The sequence below is a fragment of the Lepidothrix coronata genome, unplaced genomic scaffold, assembly GCF_001604755.1.
Source record: "Lepidothrix coronata isolate B3197 unplaced genomic scaffold, Lepidothrix_coronata-1.0 Scaffold284, whole genome shotgun sequence".
Classification (NCBI taxonomy): domain Eukaryota; kingdom Metazoa; phylum Chordata; class Aves; order Passeriformes; family Pipridae; genus Lepidothrix; species Lepidothrix coronata.
This window is the reverse complement of record NW_016690464.1, coordinates 1-24,953: the sequence shown is the minus strand read 5'-3', so window position 1 is coordinate 24,953 and position 24,953 is coordinate 1. Positions and strand designations below refer to the sequence as shown.

At 47.8% G+C, this 24,953-nt stretch overlaps 1 protein-coding gene across 2 annotated transcripts; it reads left to right on the top strand.

Annotated features, from left to right (window-relative positions):
- The first annotated feature begins 723 nt into the window (after window positions 1-723).
- Window positions 724-24,496, top strand: LOC108508180 (kinectin-like). Of its 2 annotated transcripts, none has more exons than XM_017836774.1 (3): window positions 724-740; window positions 22,977-23,013; window positions 23,895-24,496. In XM_017836774.1, the coding sequence occupies exon 3, from the start codon at window positions 23,937-23,939 to the stop codon at window positions 24,471-24,473; it is 537 nt and encodes a 178-aa protein (XP_017692263.1). In that variant the 5' UTR covers window positions 724-740; window positions 22,977-23,013; window positions 23,895-23,936; the 3' UTR covers window positions 24,474-24,496. The 2 variants fall into 2 exon arrangements, with proteins under 2 accessions (XP_017692263.1, XP_017692262.1); XM_017836773.1 differs by lacking the exon at window positions 724-740 and adding an exon at window positions 20,274-20,420 and having other exon boundaries at window positions 22,977-23,015; window positions 23,896-24,496.
- Window positions 24,497-24,953: the final 457 nt, after the last annotated feature.

Sequence of the window (24,953 nt, the reverse complement as noted above, 5' to 3'; positions counted from 1 at the left end):
AAATCCCTGGGGATCCCCGTGTGGGGGAGGTCTGTGTGGGTGATCCCTGTTCACCTGTGGGGTCTGTATGGGGAGATGCCTGGGGATCCCTGCGTGTGGGAGGTCAGGATGGGTGATCTGGGGCGGGATATCTGGGTGGGTACGCTGCAGGAATAGGTGAGGGATCCCCACATGGGGAGCTCTGGGGGGGTGTGTGTGGGATCCCCGCCTGGGGTAGGTCTGTGTGGGTGATCCCTGCCCATGGGTGGGGGGCTGGATGGGGAGATCAGGGTGGGTGTTCCCTATCAGCGCCTGGGGAGATCCCTGGGGATCCCCGCAGGGGGGACGTCTGGGTGGGGGTGAACCTCAGGAACACGCGAGGGACCCCCGCACGGGAAGCTCTGCGAGCGGGACCCCCACGCGGGGCCCTCCCTGGGTCTTTCCCGCGGCGCACGGGGGACGATGCCCCCCCACACGCGCGGACACCCCCTCGGCCCCCCTGCTCGGCTGTGCCGTGCCGGAGGCCCCCGCCCTGCCCCGGCGGTGCCCCCGCGGGGGTTCCCCGGGCGGTGCCGGTGCCTTTAACGCGCGGGGGGGGCGGCCGCGGGCGCGGCGGACGTGCGGGGCCGCCTCCTCCCCTTCCTGCCGCCCGCGCCGCGCAGACACCGACACCGGCCGCTCCCGATCCCCTGCCCGCTCCGTCCCCGCCGACACGGCCCGGCGCGGCCCGGCCCTGCCCTGCTCTGCCCGCCGCCGGCTCGGTGAGTCCCGCCCGGGGGGGCCCGCCCGCGGCCTCCGGCGAGGGGCGGCGGGCACAGGCCGCGGCGGGCCCGGGGCTGCGGCCCGGCCGGGAGGGTCCGGGGGGGAACCGGGGCGCGGCCGCCGGGCCGGCGAGGAGCCGCTGCCGCGGGGCCGGGGGGCTCCGGGGGGCTTTGGGGGCGGGAGGGGCTCCGGCGCTTCCCGAGCGCATCTCCGCGGAGCCGAGTTGAGCGGTGGGGAGGGGGCGAAAGGCGCCGTATCCTCGGTGTTCGCTCGGTCCGCGGCGCTGGGTGCCCGCCGTGCCAAAATCTACACCACCACCACCGCCCGCCTCCGAACTGTGACTTGCAGGCGTTTCCCGTGGCCGTGGGAGCCCCCCGGTGAGGTTCGGCGAGAGGCGGGTGCTGCGGCTCCCCGGTGGCCATGCGAGCTGTGGTGAGCACTGCGCTTCATCGCAGCGGTCTGGGTGCCTGTGCTGGTTTTTAATGCTGCTTCCCATCGTCATGGGTGGTGGTGGCGGCAGGGGTGCTTTATTGTTTTTCAAGGTTTTGCGTGCCCTTTAGTCCGGCCCCCAGTATGGGTTGTGTGCGGCTGTGTTAACCCTGGAGGTGTTGATTCCCCCCTCACCTCTTCTCCCTTGCTCACCGCTTACTGTCTTCCTCCGGTGTGCAGGTTACTTGAGAAGGGGAGAAAAGTTAAGGTGGCAAAGCTACGTCTTTTGTACCCGGCTAATTTCAATGGATGAAGTGTTTTAAGTAGGTGGTTATCAAGAAGAATGTAGCATCTTTTCTGCATTAGGCAGTGCCAAGTGATGTGCATCCACCCGTGTGCCTTAGGTTTGTCATTTTATAACTTTTCTTTCCACACCCCCACCAAAGGCTCTGCTGTGTATTTTGAGGTCATTGTTCGAAAACCTCAAAGATCATTTCTTGCTTTGCGCAAGAGGAGCAGAGCTGATATCCTGCTGGGGCTCTCTTCTGTTTAAAATTATCTTTTTCTTCTCCCCCTTTTTTACTCTTTGTGTTGCTGCCCCTGTTCAATAACACGACTGGTATTTAGTAGACATAACTGAAAAGTTTTGTTTGATGCCTCTTTACCTATGACAAGGCAAAAATCCCTCTCTGGGAAGTCTGAACTGATTGCTGCAGAAGTTAAGAAGGGACCCAGTTTCCAGGTTCCACCTCCCCTCAGATATCTTTCTTGCTGTTATCCCAGTGGATTGCTGTGGTCCTGCAGTTTGGCTTGGGCTGGAAGTGTTTCTCTGCCTCGTGGACCTCTTCCCTATAACTGCGCTGTAATTTCTGCCCGCGAACAGGCCATGCAACTCGCTTTACCACATATTTTTTCTCTTGCCTCATATGCTGATGCTGCTTTCTGCATAGTGTGATTAAAATAACTTTTGTGTGTAACTGCAGCAGCGAAAGGTTGGGGTTTGGATAGAAACACTCATTCTCTGGTAGAGTTATTACCAAATATCTTTTTTTTTTTTTCTACTACCCCCTGCCCCTTTTCCCTTTTTTAGCCGGTCTCAAGAAGATGATTTCTGCTCTCAGAAGTAGCAGCAGTAGGATTTGAAGAACACAATTAGGTTTTGATTTGATCCTTTATCCGCTGCTGTCACAAAACCCCTGTTAGAGACCTGATGACTACTTTGTTTTTGGACCCCTTGAAGGAAAGGGAAAGACTTTCTCAAGCTGGTGTAAAACTGTGGTGTTACTTGATTAACTGGGTAACAGCTTTTGTTTGCATCATCCGCTCTTGCTGTTGGAGACTAAGTGGTTATGGCTCAAAAATGTCAAATCATTGCTTGATGTTGGCACTGTAGCCCCAGGGCTAACAAAACTCCTCGGGAATGGGAATTCCCTGTGAATTTCAGAGGTGATGGCCAGAACTGGATTTAATCTCCACCCGAGACCCTTAAGCATGAGGACATGGGGGAGAGGACATGTGTTTTATTTTAAGCATCAAACTTGGTTGCTCCTAATCCCTTCCCCTGCTGCTGCCAAGACACCCACCTCTCACCATTGACTCTGCGAGGCTTCAGCTCCCAAGTTTAGTTCCCTGGTCATCCCCCAGTTACGTGCCTGGAGTAAATAGTGTGAATACCCTCTGTGCTGTCCCAGAGGGATGGGGAGGAAGCAGGAGGCAGTGGCGGGAGGAGGTAATTCTTCATTCCTGCCCTCTGCTCTGAAAGTTGTGGCAGCACTGGAGAGCAGAAGAGAGCCCCAATCGAGTTTAGTTTCCCCATTTACAGCACCCATCTGTGCTGTGGGTGCCTTTCATAACACAACCATTTCTAAGGTGAAACTCGATGGGTTTATTCTTTGCCCCCATCCCACGGGAGAGCAGTCAGAGAGCCTCCTCAAAGTCTCACCGAATTTCCATCCTCTCAGTGGCCTGTTTGTGCAATTTGTTTTTGGTTCTAGTGTTTCCATTTGGTTTAAATGATTGTTTTCCCTCCCTCCCTGGTGTAATTAGAGGGAGCAATCAGATCCCCTCTTGACCCCTTGTTTTGACAGGTTAAACTAGTCAAAGTCTTTAAGTCTCCTCCTGTTGTTCTCTTATCGATATTCTCAGGATTTCCTTGTCAGTGACAACCTTTTGCCTTTGCTCATCAAAACCTTTTTAACATAAAGGGAATTTTATGCATCTGTGTTTGGCTCTTAAGCTTCCTGCTCTGTGTTGGCAAAGCAGCAGGATTGGACTATTTTTAAAAACATGAATATTTTGGAAGGGGCTGCTGACTGCACCAAGCTCTCAAACTTTTTGACATTGCTTGGGTGATTGTTTCAGGTTAACGAGACAGGGAGTTGCTGGACTAAATCTGTCCCAGACAAATCACTTCTTGTTAATGACTGTGCATAAAGTATGGAGATGATAGATTGGAGAGTTACCAGCCCATGACTCCTAGGAATCTGTTTCTCCTCTCATAGTTATACAAGATGTCCAAGCAAATTAAACACATGAAGGCTTTTTTTAAAAAAAACTAGTATTTATTTGTGTTTTTAGAAATGTAAAAGCTTCTTCCTGTTCGCATGCCTGAACTGCAGCTGGTTGCAGGAGAGGGGGCACTTGGGAGCTCTGAGAACTTGCTATTTCTTGCCAGAGTGGAGCCTTTAAAGTATTTTCTTACAATGTGGACTTGTTGGCGCTTTTTCCAGGCTGATGCCTGTGGTCTGTAGTTTGGGAACACATCTGTGCCTGCTGGCGTGGGCACTGCCTGAGAGACTCAAATTCCTGCTTTTTTTTGCCCCCATTTGCAGTGATTTCAGAGCGGGAGCAGCAGCTCTTGCATCGATAAGTGCATTGATCTGGACTCTGCTGCTGCTGCTTCCAGTTAAGGAATTGGTTTGTAGCTGGTGGAGGGGAGAAGCAGAGTGGATCCAGGTGCTGCTCCAAGCTGGAAGACATTACACAGCCATCTGCAATTCCTGTCATTCCTCTGCAGGGTTTTTTTCCTCCTCTGTGTGAGAACTAAGTAGCACCTGGGCCATGTTCCTTGGGTTTGAACTTGTCCTCTGGTGGTCACTGCCATGCCTGTGTACAGGACTGCTGCAGTCTAATTAGATTATATTAGAATGAATAAGTGAATCTCGATAAATGAGCTTACGGGGGCACTGTCGGGTCAGCTCAGTCCCTAAATATAGGTCCTGGGCAGAGGGCAGGCTTGGTGCAGCCTCTCTCCATACAGCAAAATTAAACTGGGATCTCCTGGGAGTGCATCAATTCTGCTGCCTTGGCATCTTGTTGACCTGGATGCTCCAGTGTCTCGGTACAAGAAGTGCCCAAGTCCACTCATATATGAGGATTCTTTAATTGAAGCTTGGTGGGGAGTTGGAAGGGGAAGCCACAGCAGTGGAAACTGTAATAATCTGAGGTGCTAAAGAATGCAAATCTCATGATCCCTTCTAATGCTTCCAATTTAACTAAAGGTGGTTGGTTGGGTTTTTTTTGGTTTTTTTTTTTGAAGCCTCTCAGATACTGTAGAAAACAGGGAAAAAGAGGAACCGTGTCTATTGCACGTATGCACATGAAAACTCTGGAAAGCTTCTTCTCTGACTCAAACACAAATAAAGAGCATCGTCTCCTCACAACTATACCCTGCAAAGAAGTAGTTTAGGTGCTTCAAGAGTTGAGTTTTGCTGTGCCGTGTGTGTGGGGTGGGAGGGAGAGGAGAGGGGAAGGAGCTGTAAGGTTTGTGGGGTAACTTGAAGAGAAGTAATTCCTTCCCCTTTTCTTCCCAAGAAGAGTTATTAAGAGGAATAGCATTTTTTCTTTTTCAAATGCAAGCTCATCTTTGCTTACACATCACTTAGGCTGCATTATAACTTGGAGAAAGTGTCTGTAAATTAGTCATGTGGGCAAGCTACTCATTTTCTTGCACTAATAATCCCTATTATAAATAGTGTTGCTCTCTGGCGTTAACAGCTGTGGTTGCTGTCAGGTGTGCAGGGTTTTCAGTGGTGGTAAAGCACAGAAGGCAGCACTTCTTGCAGGTTTTTTTTTTCTCTTTCCCCTTGGACACCCTCCCTCCTGGCTTCCCTGTCTGGATCTGCCTGCAGCCAGGCAATCCTGCAAATCACTGCTCTGCTGGAGAGCAGCCGCTGCATCTCTAACAGCTCCCCTGCTGCAGGAAACATCTTTAAGCCCTTTTATACTGTAAAGTTGAGGAAATACAGCAAAAATCCTGGTTTCCTTCGAGTTGTAGTTGAATGACTAATGGAGCATCAGGGAGGGCTCTTTCTGGGAAGAGGTGTGTTGATGTTGTGCAGCAAAACACGACTTCTGGTTTGGGGATTGCACCTATTAATTGAACAGCTGACCTTCTCAGCCTGCCTGCCGAGCATGTGTCGGATGACCCGGGGGAAAATAAAGCTGGAGTTCAGAATTACGTGGGTGCTGAAGGCTCTTAAAGCCTGGTATATTCGTGCCTGTGATTCACGGTCCTTCCAAAACCAATCCAGCTCTCATCCTGCCGGGGGGAAGTACCTCAGTCCAGCGTTATCAACTTTTGTTTAGCTGCCAGAGCAACATAAACTCAAACCGAGTTATTTTGGGCTCCTTATTCTTTTGCTTCCAAATCCCACCCTGCAAGAGTTTCTTGTAGAAGAAATGCTGGCCTAACTCTGCTTTACACCCTCCCTCCCGTATGGGCTGAAAACGGTAAGCAGGGTATTTTATTTCAGGGTTGTGACAAATTTTAGTACATCTCATTCCTGTCTGTGGTGTGAAGAGGTGTCTTTTGTCTGCCTGCTACCGCAGGAAGGAAGTTGTTGAGTCTGGGAGATAAAAGCATTATCTCCTCTCCTGCAAGGGACAAGCTCCCTGCTCTGAGCTGGCACCACTCTGCTCCAGTCCTGCTTGTGGCAGAGTGGAGGGGAAAATTTTCATGGGAAAATGTGAGTGGACTCGTAATCTGTTTGCAAGTGTGTGGCTGTCAAGGAAGATGATGACTAAGCTATTGCACAAGGTGCAGCTCTTCAGGGAGCTCGCCAGGATTGGACCAGACTGTGACTGACTGGTAAGAGAGCCTGTAATATCAGTCAGCTCCTAATTTTACTGTTACTGGTTTGATCCGACCACTGGCCACAACTACTTTTTTTTTTTTTTTTTCCTTCTCAGCCTGTTTGCTGTGAGGTTTTAAGTTGAAAAGTCTATACTTTTCAAAGAAGTACAAAGAAAAAAGTCCAGTTTATTGGAGGAAGTGAATGGCTCCCACGCCTCGGGCGGGGAGTGCTGGGCAGCAGGAGTGTTTAAAGCTGGTGACTTGCATTTGGCTCACAGGGAATCTTTCTCCACCAGGCCCTGTGCCATTGCCAGGCTCTTGCATGGAACTTACCTTCCCATTGCACAGAAGGGAAAGCCAAGCACCTGCAGGTGAAGATGCCAAGAGGTTACCAGCAGACCTGCTGCTGGTGCCCCTCTCTTGGTCCCATCTGTGACCTGTCCCCCTGGCAGTGGGTGGGTGAGCTGTGTGATAGTGATAGGATAAGGGAGAATGGATTTAAACTGAAAGAGGAGAGATTTAGATTAGATGTTGGAAGGAAATTCTTGGCTGTGAGGGTGGTGAGGCCCTGGCACAGGTTGCCCAGAGAAGCTGTGGCTGCCCCATCCTTGGAAGTGTTCAAGGCCAGTTTGGATGGTGCTTGGAGCAACCTGGTCTAGTGGAAGGTGTCCCTGCCCATGGAAGGGGGTTGGAACTGGATGGTCTTGAAGGTCCTTTCCAACCCAAACCATTCTGTGATATGAAATGAAACCACTTTTCCGAGGCAACCAAGACTGTTCCCATGTGCATCTTCCTTTAGGGTCTCTGCTGCAGTGTGGGTTGGAGGCCAAGCCTGGCCCCAGCAGGTGATGTTACTTCCTACCTCCCAAACTGGTTCAAAAGGCTGCTGTGATGTTTCATGCTGCTTTGTCCCCTCAGTCACTGCTTATGTTCCATGGGGACATCCCAGCTTGGCTTTCATGTGGGCATTGCCTTTTCCTTAATGCCATGCTGTGTGTGGACCCCAAACAGGTACATGAAACCAGTTGCAGCATCTCTTCTGCCAGTCTCTGCTTCAGCTCCAGGTGTACCTGAGAGCATCACCATGGCTACAGCAGCTCATACCCAACGGATATTTGGAATATTTCGCAGGGCATTTTCAGATCTGGGGAGTGATCAGAGTTAAGGGAAGCAGCCTTTCCCTCAGGGCTAGGAGGGAACTCTTTGTGCCTCCTTTAACTTCACAGAATCACAGAATATTCTGAGTTGGAAGGGACCCGCAAGGATCATTGAGTCCAGCTCTTAAACCTGTGTGGGGATCAACTCCACGATGTTGCTGTTATTAGTACCATGCTCTAACCAACTGAGCTAATCCAGGGCCTGTTCTCCTGGGAGATTTGGTGCACCCTCCTCTTGGACTGGGCAGTGTCTGTGGTTCTCAGGGGTGTGGTGCTGGGAACTGGCAGAAAATGGAGTTTATGGGTGAACGCTTTATCCTGTGTCACACCTGCTGACCTTTGCCTTGTTAAATACCTGTTGGCAGCACGTGTGGCTCCAGCTGTGATGGACTGATAAAGGACTGTGCTGCTTTTTCTCTTCATGCTTCTGGTTTTGTATTTAAGGCAGTGGTGGTGGAGGTCGATCAAGCTTCACTTCTCCAAGTTTAAGAAGGACTGTGTGTGCTGAGAAGGTTCCTCCCAAGTGTGTCCCAGCATGGACAATGAGCAGCATTGTTCAGAAGGGAGGCAGAGGTGGCACCTCAAAGCCTTGGAAATCACCAAGCTGCAGGAAGGATTTATGGAGGTTGTGTTAAAGGGTTTTATTGGGTTCCCTGGGCTTTCCCACGGCAGCTCAATGGGAATACTGACAGTTCTCCCTTGTTACCTTCACCTAAGGTCACTTCCATATCTACAGCCTGTGCTACACTTACCACCAGGATTGGGTTGCGTGCTAAATTTAGTGAACCTTTTTACAGCTTAGTGTGTGTATGTAAAACCAGATTTATTTTTTTTTTTTCAAGCAGCTTTTAAGGGGTCAGAGCCTGGTTCAAGGTGTACAACAAAGCCAGGCTTTCTCTGCACAGGTGGCAGTACAGCAGGCCAGGTGTGGGAGGAACAGGTACACTCCTTCTCCTCCCTGGTGTGCTTCAAGCACATGGATCTGGCGAGGTGTGGAGCGCCGTGGGTGGGAGGGAGGGCTGTGGAGGCACAATTACAGCTTGCATAACATGGTCTGCAGTCTGAGGCATGTAAGAAGTGCCAGCAAAGGGGTTGGGTTTCAGAAGTTTTAAAGGCTTGTGAAAATTCTTGGTCAGATGTTTCCATTACAAGCCTGTCTTTTCAGACCCCCACCCTCTATCTCCCAAGTTTCTACCTTTTTTTCCAGGCTGTTTACGTGCCAAAAGAAGAACTTCTTGGCTTCAGGTCTGGTGTGTACCTATTTCTAAGTGGATTTCTTAATCCCTGCTCCCCATTACAGGCTACTGGAGTAGTAGTTTGAGTTGTAACTTAAGTTGGAGGCAGGAAAGTTTAGATCTGTGTGGTTGCAGTGAAGTGTTTGTTCAATCCTTGCATGCCAAAGAGTAGCAGATTGTGGGACAGCAAAGCAAAGGGAGTGAGAACCCAGAGAAGTGTGAGAGAAATGACCTCAATTACTTTGGGTTTCTGTTGCTGAGCATTTTTAGGCCTTTTAACAACCTGGCATGTTCTCAAGCTCAGATCAGCACCGTGCTGGTCTGTAAAGCTCAGTGTGTTGGGGCAGGGGTGCGTACATGTGTTAGGAGGCCGTTTTTGGGGGAGAACTCTGGGATGATGGGTTATTGACTTGACTCAAAACTCTTCAAATATGCATTTTCAGTCCCTTTAGGAAGCTGCTGTAAGCCTAGTCATTATGGTCACAACTGGAAAGGACCAAGAAACCCTTAGAGATGCACTTTGAACACATCTTTTGGGGGGGTTCTTGTGTGATGTCATCTAACTCCCAATATTGTGCAGTATCTGAGGTTACAGCATGGATTGTACTGGACTGAATTGGATTGTGGAACTGGGACTAGTAAGGAGTGTTGCAGTGTCTTCTGGGCTGCTGCTGCTCAGAGAAGCAGCAACCCTCAGTATCACTCACCTGGGAAATCAACAGCCACACGAGGAAGGTGGTAAAAGAAAAACCCTTCACCACAGGCCCAGGTGTAGTTCAAGTATTAAGCAAGTCTGTGGAGGAGCTGGAGCCTTTTCCCTGGTGCTGGAGGGGAGCCTGGTCTCCTACTCTGGCTGTTCAAGACAAAATGAAAATATTGCCTTGAGGTCTGCACTAGTTCCTGAATATGTGTGACCTTCTTAAGCTGCCTGCCCAAATCCTAAAGGAGCTGTGTGATGACACCTTGAGATGACTCCAACTGTGTATCATTTCTTTAACTGTGAGTAGCTTCAGCAGACTGTTCAATGAAGCACAGAGAGGTTAACAAGGTGAAAAGAAAACTTATGGAGAGGAATGCGTGGTGCTGCTGTTCAGGAGCACATATACTTGGTGTGGAGGATGAAGGGATGGTATCTCTGTGGAGCTGTAGCCAGTGAGGTCCCTGTTTTGGTGCAGGAGGTGTTTTGGATGGATCATGAGGTGAGCTCTTAGTGCTGCCCTCGATAAATGGGCTGCGTGCAATGTCTCAAAGCAGAGTGGAGAGAGACCTTAACACTTCACCTGTCTCAGGAGGCAAAGGGCCACAGTTCAGCAGCAATTTCTTAAACTTTGTGTTGTGCTTTTTAAATTGAGTTAAAAGTTCCAGCTCATGATGCAATTTATGCTTTGAAATGAACTGGGGTAACTTGTGTTGTAGGGATTGCTTCTAAAGCCTCTTTTGTTCCTGAACCATTCTGAAACTTTATTCTTAAGAGTATTAACAGCACCATGTTCTCCAGTGTGAGGGATCTGGCTTGGATATAGAGGTGCTGTCGTTGTGCCTGTATGATAACATGCTTTAGGATAAATGTTGAAGGACAGCTTTACTATGGAGCAGTCAAACCTATCTCCTATCTACTGTGGAAGTCTTGGTGATGGGAGAATTATCATCCTTCAGCTGCTACAAATTTGTGCTGGAGCAGAAAGTCAAAATATCAGTGTTGTAGGAAGCCTGACAGGAGCAGAAGCTCCAAATTCAGTTCTGAGCACACCTCTAAACATCCCCTGAGTTCGAAGGGTTTACAAATAGAGCGTGAACAATACTTTAATCTGGCAAATGATTTTAAATTTAATGCGCAGTTGAAATAAAACCCAGCCCTCTTTGGAGGTGTCGTTCCTAATGTGACTATGGATTAAAACTCATTGATTGCTACTAGCAAAAGAGCAGTAGGTGCCTCTTGTATCAGTTAGAACGTGTTCCCTGCAGCCCTGGGCTCTGGTTCATCTCCAGCTCAGTGCAGTGGTGAGCGTGGCCAGGTGCAATAAAACACGGTGCCCCTGCTCTGTGAGGAGGCTGCAGATTCACCATTACAGCACCGAGCACCTCCTTGGATCGAGGATTGAGAGCGTTTTCCCGACGTGCAGCCAAAATGCAGTCATGGCCCGTGTCTGCCCATTTGTTCCCATGCCAGCATTGTCCTCTGGCTTCAGCCCCACCCTGCAAGGTGGGAGCAGAGGAAGCTGCTCTGCTGGGCACGGCCCCTGTTCCTTGGGTGTAGCTCAGAGCACTGGAGCTGTACGTGCACAGGGGAAGGGAGGGAGGGTGGCAAGTAATGCCTGCTCAAGCCTGGCTGGATTTTCCAAGGTTTTTATGTCTTTCTGACCCACCACTGTGGTACAGAGTATTAAAAGCAAAAACAGGCGTGCTGGTGCAGTGCTTCCCCAGCTGTGTAGGCTGAGGAGGAGCCTGCAATTCCACCCTGGGAGGCTCATAGCACTCCCTAAATCCTAGTTTGGTAGTTGTGCTGTGCGTGTTGATGCTGACTCTATTTATGATGCCTTTGTCAACTTACAGGAACTCTGACTTCTGTATGTTGGGTCCTCATTCTTCCTGTCATCCTGCCTAAACTGAACCTGCCCTTGTAAAGTCTTGGGGTTGAGAACTAACTGCATACCCCTGAGTTTTAAACCCTTGGCATATTTGAAGATTTTTCATCGCTCTGTGAACTTGGGTTGTTTAACTAGTGGATGCTTTTTACCCTCATTCTTTTATCATACTGTATGTGGTGAGAAGGGAGAAAAATCTCCCCTGCTTATTTCTCTCGTTTCCAGCTGAAGAATTACTGAGACTCAGCCTGATGATGGGGTGCAGCAATCTTGTTTCACTTGCTGCTCCCGATGCTCTCATTTAGCTACGTCTCTGCCACATCTACAGTAATTTTGATGAAACAATTGCACGTTTTCCCTTTAGAGACAACTGAAATCACTCAACTGCTTGGACGTAATGTGTGCAGTAAATAATATCTTAAAACTCCAGGTAGTGAGAAGAAACCACATGAAAGCACCTAGATTTGATATGATTCACAGTCACTGAAGATTTTTGATTTCCCTGTGTGAGTTAACAACTCTCCTTTAACTTGTTCCCAGCGCAGGTCAATCTCATTTTCCTCTAGGAATTCAGATAGATGAGAGCATCCGTCTGCTGTCGGCTTCTCCTTTTGTCCATTGCTGTTTAACAATAGGATTGTCGAGTCACCCAGAGGTTAACGAAGCTTTTTTTTTTCTTTTTTTTTTGTCAGTGGTCCAATCTCTTTGTATAACTGTGTCAAACAGCACACTGAACAGAAATAATGGGAAAATCTTGTTGGTGGAATGACCAGGGTTGTCATTTTGTGATATCAGGGTAAAGACCTGCTTAAGCTTCAGGCTTCTGGCTGTGTTACGGGGTGGCTGAGCACAAATCCCTCTGCAAGAACATTAAATATCAGTTTCTCTGTATCTCTTTGCACGCAACAGTGTTGGAGCTCGGGAGGGATCTGAGCGATTACAGTTGGTTTTGTTACGTGTCTTTTGGGGTTTGGCATTGGAAGAAGGGCGAATTGTAGCCCTTAATTATGAAGTGTGGGAACAATTGGAGCTGGACAGGCAGGCAGTGATCCAGCTCCTCTTCCTGAGCGAGCAGTGCTTTTGTGCTGTGCCATCCCGCTGCACAAATGACTGGCAAGCTGGTGCCAGATTGATGGGTTTTGATCCCTTTTAGGAAGGGGTTTGGAGGCTGTAATTTCAGGTTTATCACACCGGTCCTTCAAGCTTCTGCCCTGTTGCTCTGACAAGCCTGTTGCCGTGGCTGCCCCAAAGACCTTCCCATGGGGATTAAAAACCAGCTGTTAGCTCCAGTTGTACTGGGACACCAGTGGCTTGGCTCGTGTGGGTGCAGTGGCAAAGTATCTGCAGGGAAAGACATGAAGGTGCACTGGTTTGTTGGCAGCTGGGCCCCTTTGCACGTGCAGGGTATTTGAGGAGTTTGGGGGAATTAAGCTTGGGATGGCGTGGGATGGTTGGAGTTGTACTCTGTGGCAGGTGGGTGAGCTGTGCCTTGTCGGATGCCACCCTGGATTCAGACACTTCTCTTCCCCTGTCTCTTATCAGCCTGTGGATGAGGGCACCCAGCAGAGCTGGGATGGGACTTGCAGGGTCGTCTGCCGGTGGCAGAGTGCCAAGAAACTCTCACCTTTTCCCTCCATCACACCTCTCCAAAATCTCTGGCTGGATTTTCCCTACAGTTCAGTCAAAGTGCACCTGTTATCACTTAGATATCGCTGTTGGCCCCAGCCATGCCTCCTTTCCAGGCTGTCATTCCAGCAGAGCTCATGCTGGGAAATGGAAAACACAGAACTCCTCTTTGGGACAGAATTTCACTTTTTTTTTTTTTCCTCTTTATTTTCCCCTCCAAGGAGTTGCTGAGCCTCTGTGGCGACTGGTGTGCGTATGGCAGTTCGTTCTCCTGGTGGGAATGTTAAAAATACCAGCTACAATTTTCCCTTTCCACATACCAAAATATATTAATGTGCTGCTGCCTTGGTTAGTCATTTCCTCTTCTTTTGTTCCTTTCGCAACAGGGTAAAGGACAGGGGCACATACTTCAGTCAGATCTTGTCTGGTTAAGGAGTCTGAAGCTAAATAGATTCTCTTGGGTTAATACCTGTCTTTGTTGGCAGAAGAATTCCATTCCCATCCCTTAAATACACATTTAAAAATAAGTCCGGATAAAGTAATTTTTATGGCGTTCATACTAAGAATATCTTTGCCTGATTTATTTTTACAGTGGAAAGAAATTCTAATATGAACTGGGGTTAATATCCTTACCATGAATTTAATATATTCCTGCAGGAAGACTTCGGGGATACGTTGCTGCGGGAAATTTTCCAAAGTCATTTATTTTGAGGCTTCTTGTCCTCCTCCTGTGCCATCACCTCCGTGCACACGTGCTCCCCCTTCCCTGAGCTCCTGTGAGACCTCGTTCAGCGTGGGTGGAAACTTGGTGAAAGCACCAGTGTGACACTGTTGGGCTGTTCCTGGCTCAGTTGTGGGACAGCTTTGGCAGCCTCTACACCCTCGGGGTGTGGGGGTACAAAGGTTAATAAATTCAGCTCTGCAGACCTGCTTAAGTCTCTCTGAGTGACTTGCTCACTCTGCAAGGCTGGGTGTTTTTTGCTTCTTGGTTGCTGCTGCTTTGGCGAGAGATTTGGAGGAAAGCTTTAGCCCCAGGCGGTCTGGAGACCCACAGAATAAAGTGGTAGGTTTAAAACTTTCTTGTGTGTCTGGAGAAATTCAAGTGAACAGGCTAGAATGTTGTCTGACCGGTGTGGCTGAGGGCAAAGTTGAGTAGAAATCTGGAGAATCAAGCAATAAATTAAGATGGGTTTCTTCTTGGGTATGTCCAAACTTCAGAAACACAGCCCATAAACAACATGCCATCCTCTTTAGCAATCTGTCATGGTTTTCCTGTCCTTCTGGCACCGAGGATATCTGCTTTGCCCTGGATTCAGCGCCCAGGACAGCTAGTGCCTGCCCAGAGAGGTGAGGATGGGCAGTGGTGCTGCTGCTCCTGCCAGGCAGCCTGAGAAAAATCAGCATTGGTGGGGCTGTGGGAGGGGCACAGGGAGGAGATTTTACCTCTCCAGGGATGCATAGGCATGTAATAATACACATAGGTCTTTTCCTTGGCTATTTGCAGCTCTTGCATATAAAAACCTGGGTTGTTTTGTTTGAATGAGCATTAGCCTCCCAGTACTGGGATGCCATTCATACTTTCACAGAATCTGCTAAGGCAGAAAAAAAAAAAAAAGGCTGGACCAGAGGCCTTTTCTTCTTTTGTTTCTGTCTCCTCTTATTTTAAATTTATTGTTTTAAAAGATGAACACAAATGCATAATACAGGAGTGTATATTTATGTAGTTATATTTACTGTCTACACTGGGAAAGGGAAAAGGTTTCATTCCAGCTGTTTTCTCTTTGCACATTGCTTTGGAAGTATGAGAGGAATTTGAGCACTGAGAAGCTACTGCTCATACCTGCTTTCCTCAGTCACAGATTCATAGAATGGTTTGGGTTGGAGGAGACCTTAAAGACCATCTCTTTCCAATCCCTGCCGTGGGCAGGGGCACCTTCCACTATCCCAGGTTGCTCCAAGCCCCGTCCAACCTGGCCTTGAACACTTCCAGGGATGGGCAGCCACAGCTTCTCTGGGCAACCTGTGCCAGGGCCTCCCCACCCTCACAGGGAAGGATTTCCTTCCATGCTTGGAGTTGGATGTTAGGAGATGAAAGGGCTGTAACAGCCCTGATTTTTCTCAAGAGATGATCCTCAATATTTCTTTTTTTTTTTTTTACTTGGAATTTGGGGCTCTGCCTCATTTGTGACCAGAGTGGTCAAATGCAGAACTGCTGTGGGTGCTGTAGGGCTTGTTTTAATTGGGTTAAAGTAATAGAGCACAGCAGGGGTAGGTGCAGAAGTCTCAGAATGAATATACTTATGGTAATGCAACTTACTCCTGCTGTCAGAAAAGGATTAAGCCATGTTAGAGTGAGATACCCTGAAACCCTCACAGCTGAGCCCCTTCACCTGGCCTTGTTTTGGCACAGCTGACTTTGGGAATGATGCTGCGTGTGGTTACGTCAGCAAATGGAGCAGGGGATGAGGTGGGTGAGGAGCACCTTTGTGACCCCAGTGGAGGACGTGCAAACACTTGTGATGGTAATGCCAAAATCCCCAGATCCTAGGAAAGGGTGCTGTGTGAGCTGAAAGAGCCATGGCAAACCCTGGAGCAAACCCAGCCAGGCTCAGCATCAGAGCTGTTGGATCATACCTGCCCCTGGCTTCAGGGAATGGTACCTGCTCTCTCTGAGGCTTTCTGTGGATCTGAGGTGCAGGTTGAACTGTGAATGTCTGTTTATACAATAGACCACAGCAGCTGTCCCAAGGCCTTTGTTAAGGTGCACAGTGGCTTTAAACTTGTGTAAATGGCTTTTGTGTGTGATAAACCCGAGCTGCCATGGGGTGTCACAGCAACTTGGCTTGTACAAACCTCTGTTAACTGCCCAGACAGCCGACTGGGATAACAAAACAGGCATGGCCCGGTTCCTCCCTCACATCCAGGTGCTGGGCACAAGCAGACTTGAGGTGTGGTTGTGTGTGTTTAGTGCTCCAAGAGTCCTGGCTTGGATCTGCACCTGGCTCGTGCTGCTGGATGGGTTCATGTTGCAGGAGACCCCCTTGATGCTCAAAAACTACATGTGGAGCTGCTGCTCAGACTGGTAACCTCAACTCAGCTTTGGCCACAAATCTGCTAGATTTATCTCTTGTTTGTAGTATTATTTTGAGAAGGTTCTGTGATTTTTATTTTTTTTTTACCTCCCTATTTTGAGAAGTATCACTGCACAGTTCCCTGTGCACAAAAGCGAGTGGTGGTTGAAGAGCAAATGTCAGATCTGGTCTCTGCTTGCGTGGAGGGCAAGGAAAGGGGAAATGCTTGACCCAAAAGCCTGAGCTCCCTGCTCTGGTGTTTAAATGCCTCTCAAATAATTCATGGTGGTGTGGGCAGGGCACGTCTGTACACGAGCAGGTGAAGGAAGGAGCTGGGGAAGCCTCAGGGACTCCTTGGAAATAGGGATGGGAAGGTGCAGACTTGCTGAGTAATGCTGAGAGTCCTGCCCCAGCCCTCTCCTGCTGGAAGAAAGAAACCTTTGATCCTTTCCAGGCGCTTTGGAAGAAAGTAAAGATTTTTTATCTTCTGACTTAGGAGATAATGGGGGTGTGTTTGTTAGAAGCTGGTGGTTTTAAGGGAAAAACTTGCAGTTTTTGGGGTGTGGTAGAGCCAAGGACATTTTCTGCTGGCCCTGACACGTGCCAGCTTTTATCCCAAATAGTATTCCCTCACAAATACTGCAGGAAATGTCTTGGTTTCCTAAGACTTTCCAGTGCTGAACAATCACAGAATCATTTAGGTTGGAAAAGACCTTTATGATTGAGTCCAGCCATTCCCCCAGCACTAACTCATGTCCCCAAATGCCACATCTGTGTGTCTTTTAAATCCCTTCAGAGATGGTGACTCCACCTCTGCCCTGGGCAGCCAGTTCCAATGCCTGACCACCTTTTCAATGAAGAAATTTTTCCTAATATCCAAACTAAACCTCCTCTGGTGCAACTTGAGGCAGTTTCCTCTTGTCCTGCCCCTTGTTCCCTGGGAGCAGAGCCTGACCCCCACCTGGCTCCCCCCTCCTGTCAGGGAGTTGCAGAGCCAGAAGGTCCCCCCTGAGCCTCCTTTTCTCCAGGCTGAGCCCCCTCAGCTGCTCCTGCTGCTCCAGACCCTTCCCCTTCTCTGGACACACTCCAGCCCCTCAATGTCTTTCTTGTGAGGGACCCAAAACTGACCCCAGGTTTTGAGGTGCCTCAGCAGTGCCTGGCACAGGGGGACAATCACTGCCCTGGTCCCACTTGCACACTATTGCTGCTATCAGTGTATTTGTGCCCATGCTCTGGTGAACCCTGTGGTTTGCTGGTGTGAGGAAAAACTGGGTCTGTGCATTTTCAGGGTATTTGGGTGAGCTGCTGGGCAGGAGTGCAGAACATGGTTCTCCTCGCTCTGTGCCAGCAGCAGGTGTGTGCGCTTTTATCCCTGGATAAACTCAGAGGTTGCTTGTTCCACTTTCACTGATGCTAATTCCAATTCTGGGCTCTATCCTGCGGCCCAGGTGGTTTCAGGGTGTCAGCTGCCACTCGGTGAATCCCTGCCCTGCCTTGCCATGTATGAACTTGCCTGAACAGCTGGGCTGTGGTGGGAACAGCAGCAGGTACCTGGGCTCTCACCACTGCTGGTGCCTGGACAAGACCAGGGGCATCTGTCAGATAGTGGTGGCAGGGTGGTGTAGCCGTATTGCACTGCCGGCTTGCTCTCAGCACTGCTGCTCTATTTTATCAGGTGTTGGCTCTAAAGCTGTGTTAAAAAAAAACAAACCACAAAACCCTGAAAGTAAAGGCTTTTGTTGAAGCAAAGCTACTCTTTCTGGAATTTAATAAATAGCTTGTCTGTGTTAACTAACATCAAGCAACTGAGAGCAGACAGAGCCCAACAGATGGTACAAACAGCGGCATGTTTGGAATGGAAAATATTTACCTAGAGGGTATTCGAAGCACTGAGCTTGTGCTCTGCAAATGGCTTAATTGTATCAGCGGAACAAAGTGAAGAGCAAGATTTATTGACAAGTCTCGCTCTCCTCTCCCTGTCAGCGGTTTGGAGGGGGTGTCAGGCGCTGTTGAGCTTCCCTTGAACAGGTCTCTTTCCTGAGAAGAGTAGATTTAATACCTGAATGGCTCAGCCTGTGTTTGAGTGTCTGCAGCTTTCTCCTGTGGCTGCACAAATCAAGCTGTCAGGGCAAGTATTGAAATGAAAAACTCTGAGCTTGAACTGCTGTTTGTTATGCTTCCCCCCCCCAGTCTTAGGTTTGAGAGGACTTTTATATCTATATTTCTACACTCTGTGTATGGAAGTAGAGTTCAAAAAGAATACAAACAGGTAGCTTAAATTTTACCTTGAGTAATGTGTGCAGTTTTGTGTGCCATAATCTAAGGTTATAAAGGTATTAAAGAGTGACCAAAGGGCTGTGGAAGTGATGGTGAAGGTTCTGGAGGGGAAGCCATATGAGGAGAGGCTGCAGAAGACTGAGGGGAGACCTCATCCCAGTCTGCAGCTTCCTCCTCTCTGGTGACCAGTGACAGGACTCGAGGGAACAGCTGGAGCTGTGAAAGGGAGGTTTAGGTTGGATATTAGGAAAAGGTTTTTCCCCCAGAGGGTGGTCGGGCACTGACCAGGCTCCTCAGGGCAGTGGTCATGGGGAGGCCCCAAGGCTGCCAGGGCTCAAGGAGTATTTGGACAACGCTCTCAGGCACATGGTAGGATTGCTGGGGTGTCCTGTGCAGGGCCAGGAGTTGGACTCTGATCCTTATGTGTCCTTTCCAACTCGAGGTTTTCCATGACTCCATTCTGTAATTCTCTCTGGTTTTGCCATTGGGATCAAAACTAGCAGGGCCATTTAGTCCTTGAGCTTTATGGTGGTTGCTTCAAGCATGGCTTTAAACTGTGCAATTTTAAAAGTGACCTGTGAGAAGATTGTGTGTGATCTTACTGGAAGTTGTGTATTTTCCTTATGAAGTTGTCAGGTGAGCTTTATGTGTAATATCCTATTTTCCTGCGTTAAAAACTGCTCAGGTGCAGTCAGCTCCTTGCTGGTGTTCTCTGGGCGTCACGTTTTTGGGAAGGCTGAGGACACCAAGTTGTTGCAAGGGCTCCTTCATTCCCAGCTGTCTCACCTGCTGAAGTTACCCCAGTGATAACAAGCTGAGCAAATTTGATGATCTGAAATCCCTGCCTGCTCCAACAGCTCCAGTTTAATTCTGCCTCTTTGTGTCACATTGCAGCAGCTCTGCTGTTTTTTGTGTCTTGTCTTGGGGTGTGAAGAACCCATCTTGTTTTTCCAGTAACATTAGTGCTGCTTGAAAAACCAAACTAAAGTAACCTAAGCTCTAACTCTGCAGTTTTTTTGTATACTATACCAGTCCTGATGATAAATGAAGTGCCCTTAGGTTTTTTTGACAGCCCCCTTCTTCCTAGAACTTGAGCCCAGCAGGGCTTTAGTTACTTAATACTCCTGAACAAGTCACAGAGAGCTGGTTGCTCCTGCTGTATGGATGAGGAATAGGCATGGAATGGCTAAACATCTTGCTTAATTTTGTATTTTTCCTGTGGCAGAGCTGGGTTTAGTTGCCTAGGCTATCCCAAGTTGCTGGGCATCCTCTCCCAAAGAGCTCTGGGGGAGGATGAGCTCGGGAGTGAAGGTGTTTTCAAGAGGATCCTCTTTGCAGCTGCCAGATACGGAGTGTGTTCCCAACTGTGTGCAGATTAGGGAGAACAAAAATAGTGTTATCTATTTGAGGAATTTATTAAATACAGATACTGCTCTGGGACTTCTTGCTGTGTTCCTAGTGACTGTTGGATGCAAGGGCTTTTAGTCTGCTTGCCAGCTTGAGAAAATCCCAGGGAAAATATCCCAATTAAAGGAGCTGTTGCCTTAGCTAAATCGTATGTGGTATCTCTTAAACTGCTTAATATTTAAAAAAAAAATCACCTTGGTACCTATATTCCCCCCTTTTAATGTTAGTTTTTCAAAGAGGCACAAATCCCTGAAGATAATGTGCATTTTGGGACCCAGGCATTTATAGAAGCCGTGCTTTTCATGTGCTGGGACTGAGCTACGAGTGACTCATTAGCCAGATGGAGCTATAATTTATTTCTGTCTTCTCAAGTAAGCTAATCCCCTGGACCTAAACTGAATGAATATCCCGTGAAATGTGCTATCTGCACAGGGTGAAACTTGAGATTTAAATGCAAAAAGGTGTGTTAGAAAATCCAGGGCAACATTAACAGGCAGGGGAAGTCAGGTGCCAGCAGTAGTACTGCGCTGGAGTTCAGAAATAGCTGTTTTTCTGTGGCACGGGCTCTGTTTAGGGAACAAAAGTGCAATTCTTTTGTTAAAGGCAGGATGGGAACAGTAGCAGAGTCTGTGCACGGCCTGGGACAGATGAGGCTTGTTCCCCTTTTTCAGAATGACTAAAGAGATGTTGTGAGTTCTTGAATTTATGGATGAGACGGGAGGGTGTCTGCAAGGGGGGAGCCTGGCACGGGCGCTGGGCTCTGAGGAACGTGACCAGCAGCAGGTTAAGAATCAAATACAATCAAATACGAGTGAAAGGTGAGTATTTAACCAAATGCCTTGAAATTCAAACGTAGCTGAAGTGGCTGTGCCTCTCGTAGGCAGCAGTGAGGGGGTGTGCAGTGCAATTCCTGCCGGGTGTGCCTTGCCTGGGATTGTGGGTTTGAGTGGGAGCTGGAGCAGCTGCCCTGGGGACTTCTCTGAGGGAGCTGTGAGTGATAAAAGTCCCACTGCAGCACTTGCAGGGAGAAAAATGCATTTTTTGCATGAGGGTGTCTCCTCACAGGAATGGGAGGGATGGTAAAACTAAATTCTGAGGAGCAGTTCAGCTGGTATGTGAAGGTATGTTAAAGTTAATGTAGCATTTGCTTTTTCTGGTTTATCAGAATGAGCTTCTTCATCCTGTTTCTTTTTGCATGGCATAGAATACTTCTTTCCCTCTATAGTTTGCTTCTGTTTTTTTCCTAGATGGCTTTTTAATGTAACACAGGAGTATAAATGGGAATGACAAAACATTTTTAGTAATTGTAGATTGTCGGGGGACAACTGGAAATTGTGTGTGAGCCAAAACACTGCTGATTTACCCCATGGCAAGGATGCCACTTCATAAAGACATTTTGGCAAGGTGTGGATGGTGAAGGATGTTGTCTTGTGCTGTATATGAGCCAGCAGCAGTGGCATCCTCCTAGAGTGAGATTTAAATACCTTTGCTGGGCTGAGATGGCAAATAAGTGTGTGACCATCATAGCGAGAGCTCTTGTTTGCCATTCCTGGGTGTGCTTAATCAATTCTAATTACATCCTGAGACTTTTATTTGGGTTCAGGTTTTTGTTTGTTTTTTTTTTTAACCCTACTTCTGTGTGAGGAATTGGATTTGTGTATGGACTTCAGAGGCGAATCTGCCTGCCTCTGATCAGTGTTTGGGGTGGGAAGGTCCAGGGTGCTTTGCTTCACCCTGATGAGCAGGAGGAGGGCAGGAGCAGTAACTGGTGAGGCTCTGAACCTCATCATTGCAGTGTCATGCTCCAGATCCAGCAGATGATCCCGTTGCTCCAGTGGAGGGAAGCGCAGGGAGGGGAGAACAGGGTGGTGGACGGAGACTCAGCAGAGCTCGCGCCGCTCATCCAGCTCTGAGATCAGACCTCAGCTAGTCTGACATGTGTTCCCCACCCAGACTAGCTGCTGTAATTATGTATTTATGGCTCCTCTTGAAGCAGCTGAAGCTTTTAAATGTGTCCTCTCCTCTCTGGTCTCAGAGCAACAACCACTTTCTGTGAAAGTCCTTCCTCTATGCCCACTGTGCCTCCTGACCCTTGAGCCTCGAACCCCTTCCCAACACGTCTTATGCTGAGCGTGTGATTTGACCTGAGCATCTCCTGTCAGATGCTGGGAAAAGTGTAGGGACTGACGGCTGCAGGGTGGGATAGTCCTGGCTTGGCAAAGCCATGGGAGGAGTTCATGGCCAGCTGTGTGCTGGTGTTCCCAGCAAGGCAGAGATGGGCTGTGCCGGGCTCGGTGTGGTTGGGTATTGTAACTGTTGCAGTAATGTATTGTAATGATCAACTTAATTACACTTGTGAAAAAATCTGCTTAATTACATATTTACTTTGGGGATTAGCCTTTCCCGTAAGCATTCAATATTGACTTTGGCTGAGACAAGTTTTCAAGATCTGCTTCCTTCAAGAGATGACTAATATTAGATCACTTAGTGCAGGGAGCTGGGTTTATCAAGTAGCTGTAATTAATCATTTTGAAAGCCCGAGCTTAGTTTTGAGCATCTGTGCTTTTTCTCCCCAAAAGACAAGCTTTTCCTCCCATCCCTCTGAGCCCTTCTGAAACTTTCTGTGCTGGATGTAATTTTAGACCCGAGTCTTTTCAGTGAGCAGAAAATAAATACAAAACTGGGAGGAGACTTAATGTTAAGACAACTGATGAATAATTAGTGTATTGAAACGTTATTCTTTTATTTGTATAACCTAATAGCCAAATTAGAGTTCCCAATCCTTGCTTTTTCTGCTGCTCAATGCACTGTACAAATATATTATCACAGTAACTCCTCTCTGTCTAGAATTTCTTATATATATCAGCAATTCCCTCTGGAACCAGAGCCAGGTTCCACATGGAGCTCTCTCCAGGGTGGCAGGGTGGCAAAGCCAGTTTGTGGTAGCAGCTTCCAAAAAAAGTTGGGAATTGAGGTAAAACAGCCTTAAATAAGTATAGACTAATCCCCTGTCAGCCCAGAAGCAGGGAGAGCCTGTCCTCTTCCTGCACCACCCAACTTCTCCATGGACTTTAGTCCCTGTGCCCTGGGTAGGCACAACTATTTGCTTTTCCTAGGCAGCACAGGGAATACTCTGAGCAACCTGGGTTAAATCCCTTGCCTTCCATTCCCAAGGGACACTTGAGTTGAAGAGTTGTCTTTTCTTGTGTAGAGGAAAATGTAGTTGAAGCACGTGCTTCCCGTGGTGGTTTTTAAACTGAGGTGGTGAATCAGGAATTGTATTTGCTTAATTAGAGTTTGGATTATGTTTGTTTCGTTTTTTATTCAATGTCTGGTGCTTTTTTTTTTTTTTTCTTTTTCCTTGGAACAAACAGTCTGAGGAGGATTTGGATTCTACCTGCAAAAATCCAGGTCTGTTCATAGCAATTAGTTTTGAAAGGGGGGAGGGGAAAGTTAGAATGAAGCTAAAAATCCCTAACTGTGGGGTCAAGACAAGCCAGATTTTAACTCTGTGGTTCCTGCTTTAAAAAAAAAAATCAAAAAACCCCTAATGTTTGGGACATAATGTTTTCAGCAAATTATCCTGGAGTCATCTAGTCTGTAAGTGTCCTGGAAGTTATACACTGTTACATGTGCAAAATAAGTAACAGGTCTTCCTGTTTTCCTATAAATGTATGGAATTTTCGTGGGTTTGAAGTTGGGTTTTAGACTTCAAAAAGCAGTTTTTGAAAATACCTGATTCTTTATGATTGACTAAAATTCAGGGCTCTCTCCTTTCTTCCCCTCATTCCACTTCTGAAGCTGTCATAAGTCTGGGAACAAAAGGAAGCTGAAACTTAACTCCCACTTGCCAAGATAAAGATCTTAATTCATTATGTTTGATTTATAAAAAAAACCCCAACAAAACGGTGTTGTGCATGTACTGGTCCTTATTTCACAGCCTCTGAAAGTGCTGTCTCATGTATTTCCGAAATCAAAAGCTTCATGAAGTTCACATAGGGAAGGAAGAGTGAGGAAAAGCAAGGGAAAAGGAGAACTGCTCTCTTCCCAGATCAGCAGTCTGGCAAATTGCAGTTCTTCCTATCCAGGTTAACAACTTTGAAGGGAATGGTAAATGATTCCAGAAGTTGTTCCATGGTTGATGTAGTTTGGTAATTTTATTAAAGTCACTTTAAGGCTACTCTATAACAATGAGAAATCTTTTATTATTATAATCACTGGAGGAAATGATATCGAGGGAAAAACCTGCTCAAAACCTAATTTTTTTTTCTTTTTCTTTTTTCCCCCTCTAGGTTTTTTTTTTTTTTAAGGAATTATAGCTAAGAAAAAGCACAATGGAGTTTTACGAGTCTACCTACTTTATCATCCTCATTCCTAGTGTGGTTATTACAGTCATCTTCCTCTTCTTCTACCTTTTCATGAGAGAGACTTTGTACGATGAGGTCCTGGCGAAACAGAAAAGGGACCTAAAGTTCCAACCCACCAAGGCCGACAAAAAGAAAACCGAGAAGAAGAAGAACAAGAAGAAAGAAGCTCAGAACGGGAACATCCACGAGTCTGACTCCGAGAGTGCCCCTCGGGACTTTAAGCTCTCTGATGCCCTGAGCACAGACGAGGAGCACGTCACCGTCACCCCCGTTCCCTCGGGCGCGACCGAGGCACCGGCCGGCGTCAGGGAACGGAAGAAGAAGGAGAAGAAGCACAAGGCCGGTCAGGATGATCACGTAACTAAGGACTCGGAAGGATCCAAGTCTTCAGGCAAGAAAGTAGATCCAGTCCCTGTTACAAAACAGCCCACTCCACCATCTGAACCAACAGCAGCTAAGAAGAAGCCTGGGCAGAAGAAGCAGAAAAATGGAATGGGTATCTGATGTTGCATATGCTTCTTGCACAGAACGCCAAAGCTGTGTTCTGCTTTTTGCAAGGCCACAGAGTGTCTCTCACAACTGTTCTGCCTGATCTCTCCGGGGCAAAGCCCTCTTCTAACCTTTTCCTTTTTTACAAGCTATTGCTTTTTTCCCCCCCTCCGTTTTTCATCATCTGGCAGCAATGCTCTGGTTTTCCTCCTCCCGTCCTTGCTTTCCTCTACTAAAGATGAAGGGAAACAGAGTAGCTCGTATCTCTGCTTTGCTCTGTGGTTTGGCTGCTTTGCTCTCAAGCTGTCAAAACTTTGATTACCTGAAAGAACCTACTAGATGTTTGCTGTGTGCATTCTGAGGCCAAGCTCTGGAAAAAAAAAAAAAAGAGTCCTAAGAGAAGATTTTATAAAAATCCCCTCCCACTTTCCCTAACTGAAAAGCTGAAACCCTTTCATGCCAGAAAGCTACTGAAAGGAGTAGGTACACAGTGAG

What these genes read in the sequence shown, in the direction of transcription:
- LOC108508180 (XM_017836774.1), top strand. Translation starts at nt 23,937, where the DNA reads ATGGAGTTTTACGAGTCTACCTACTTTATCATCCTCATTCCTAGTGTG.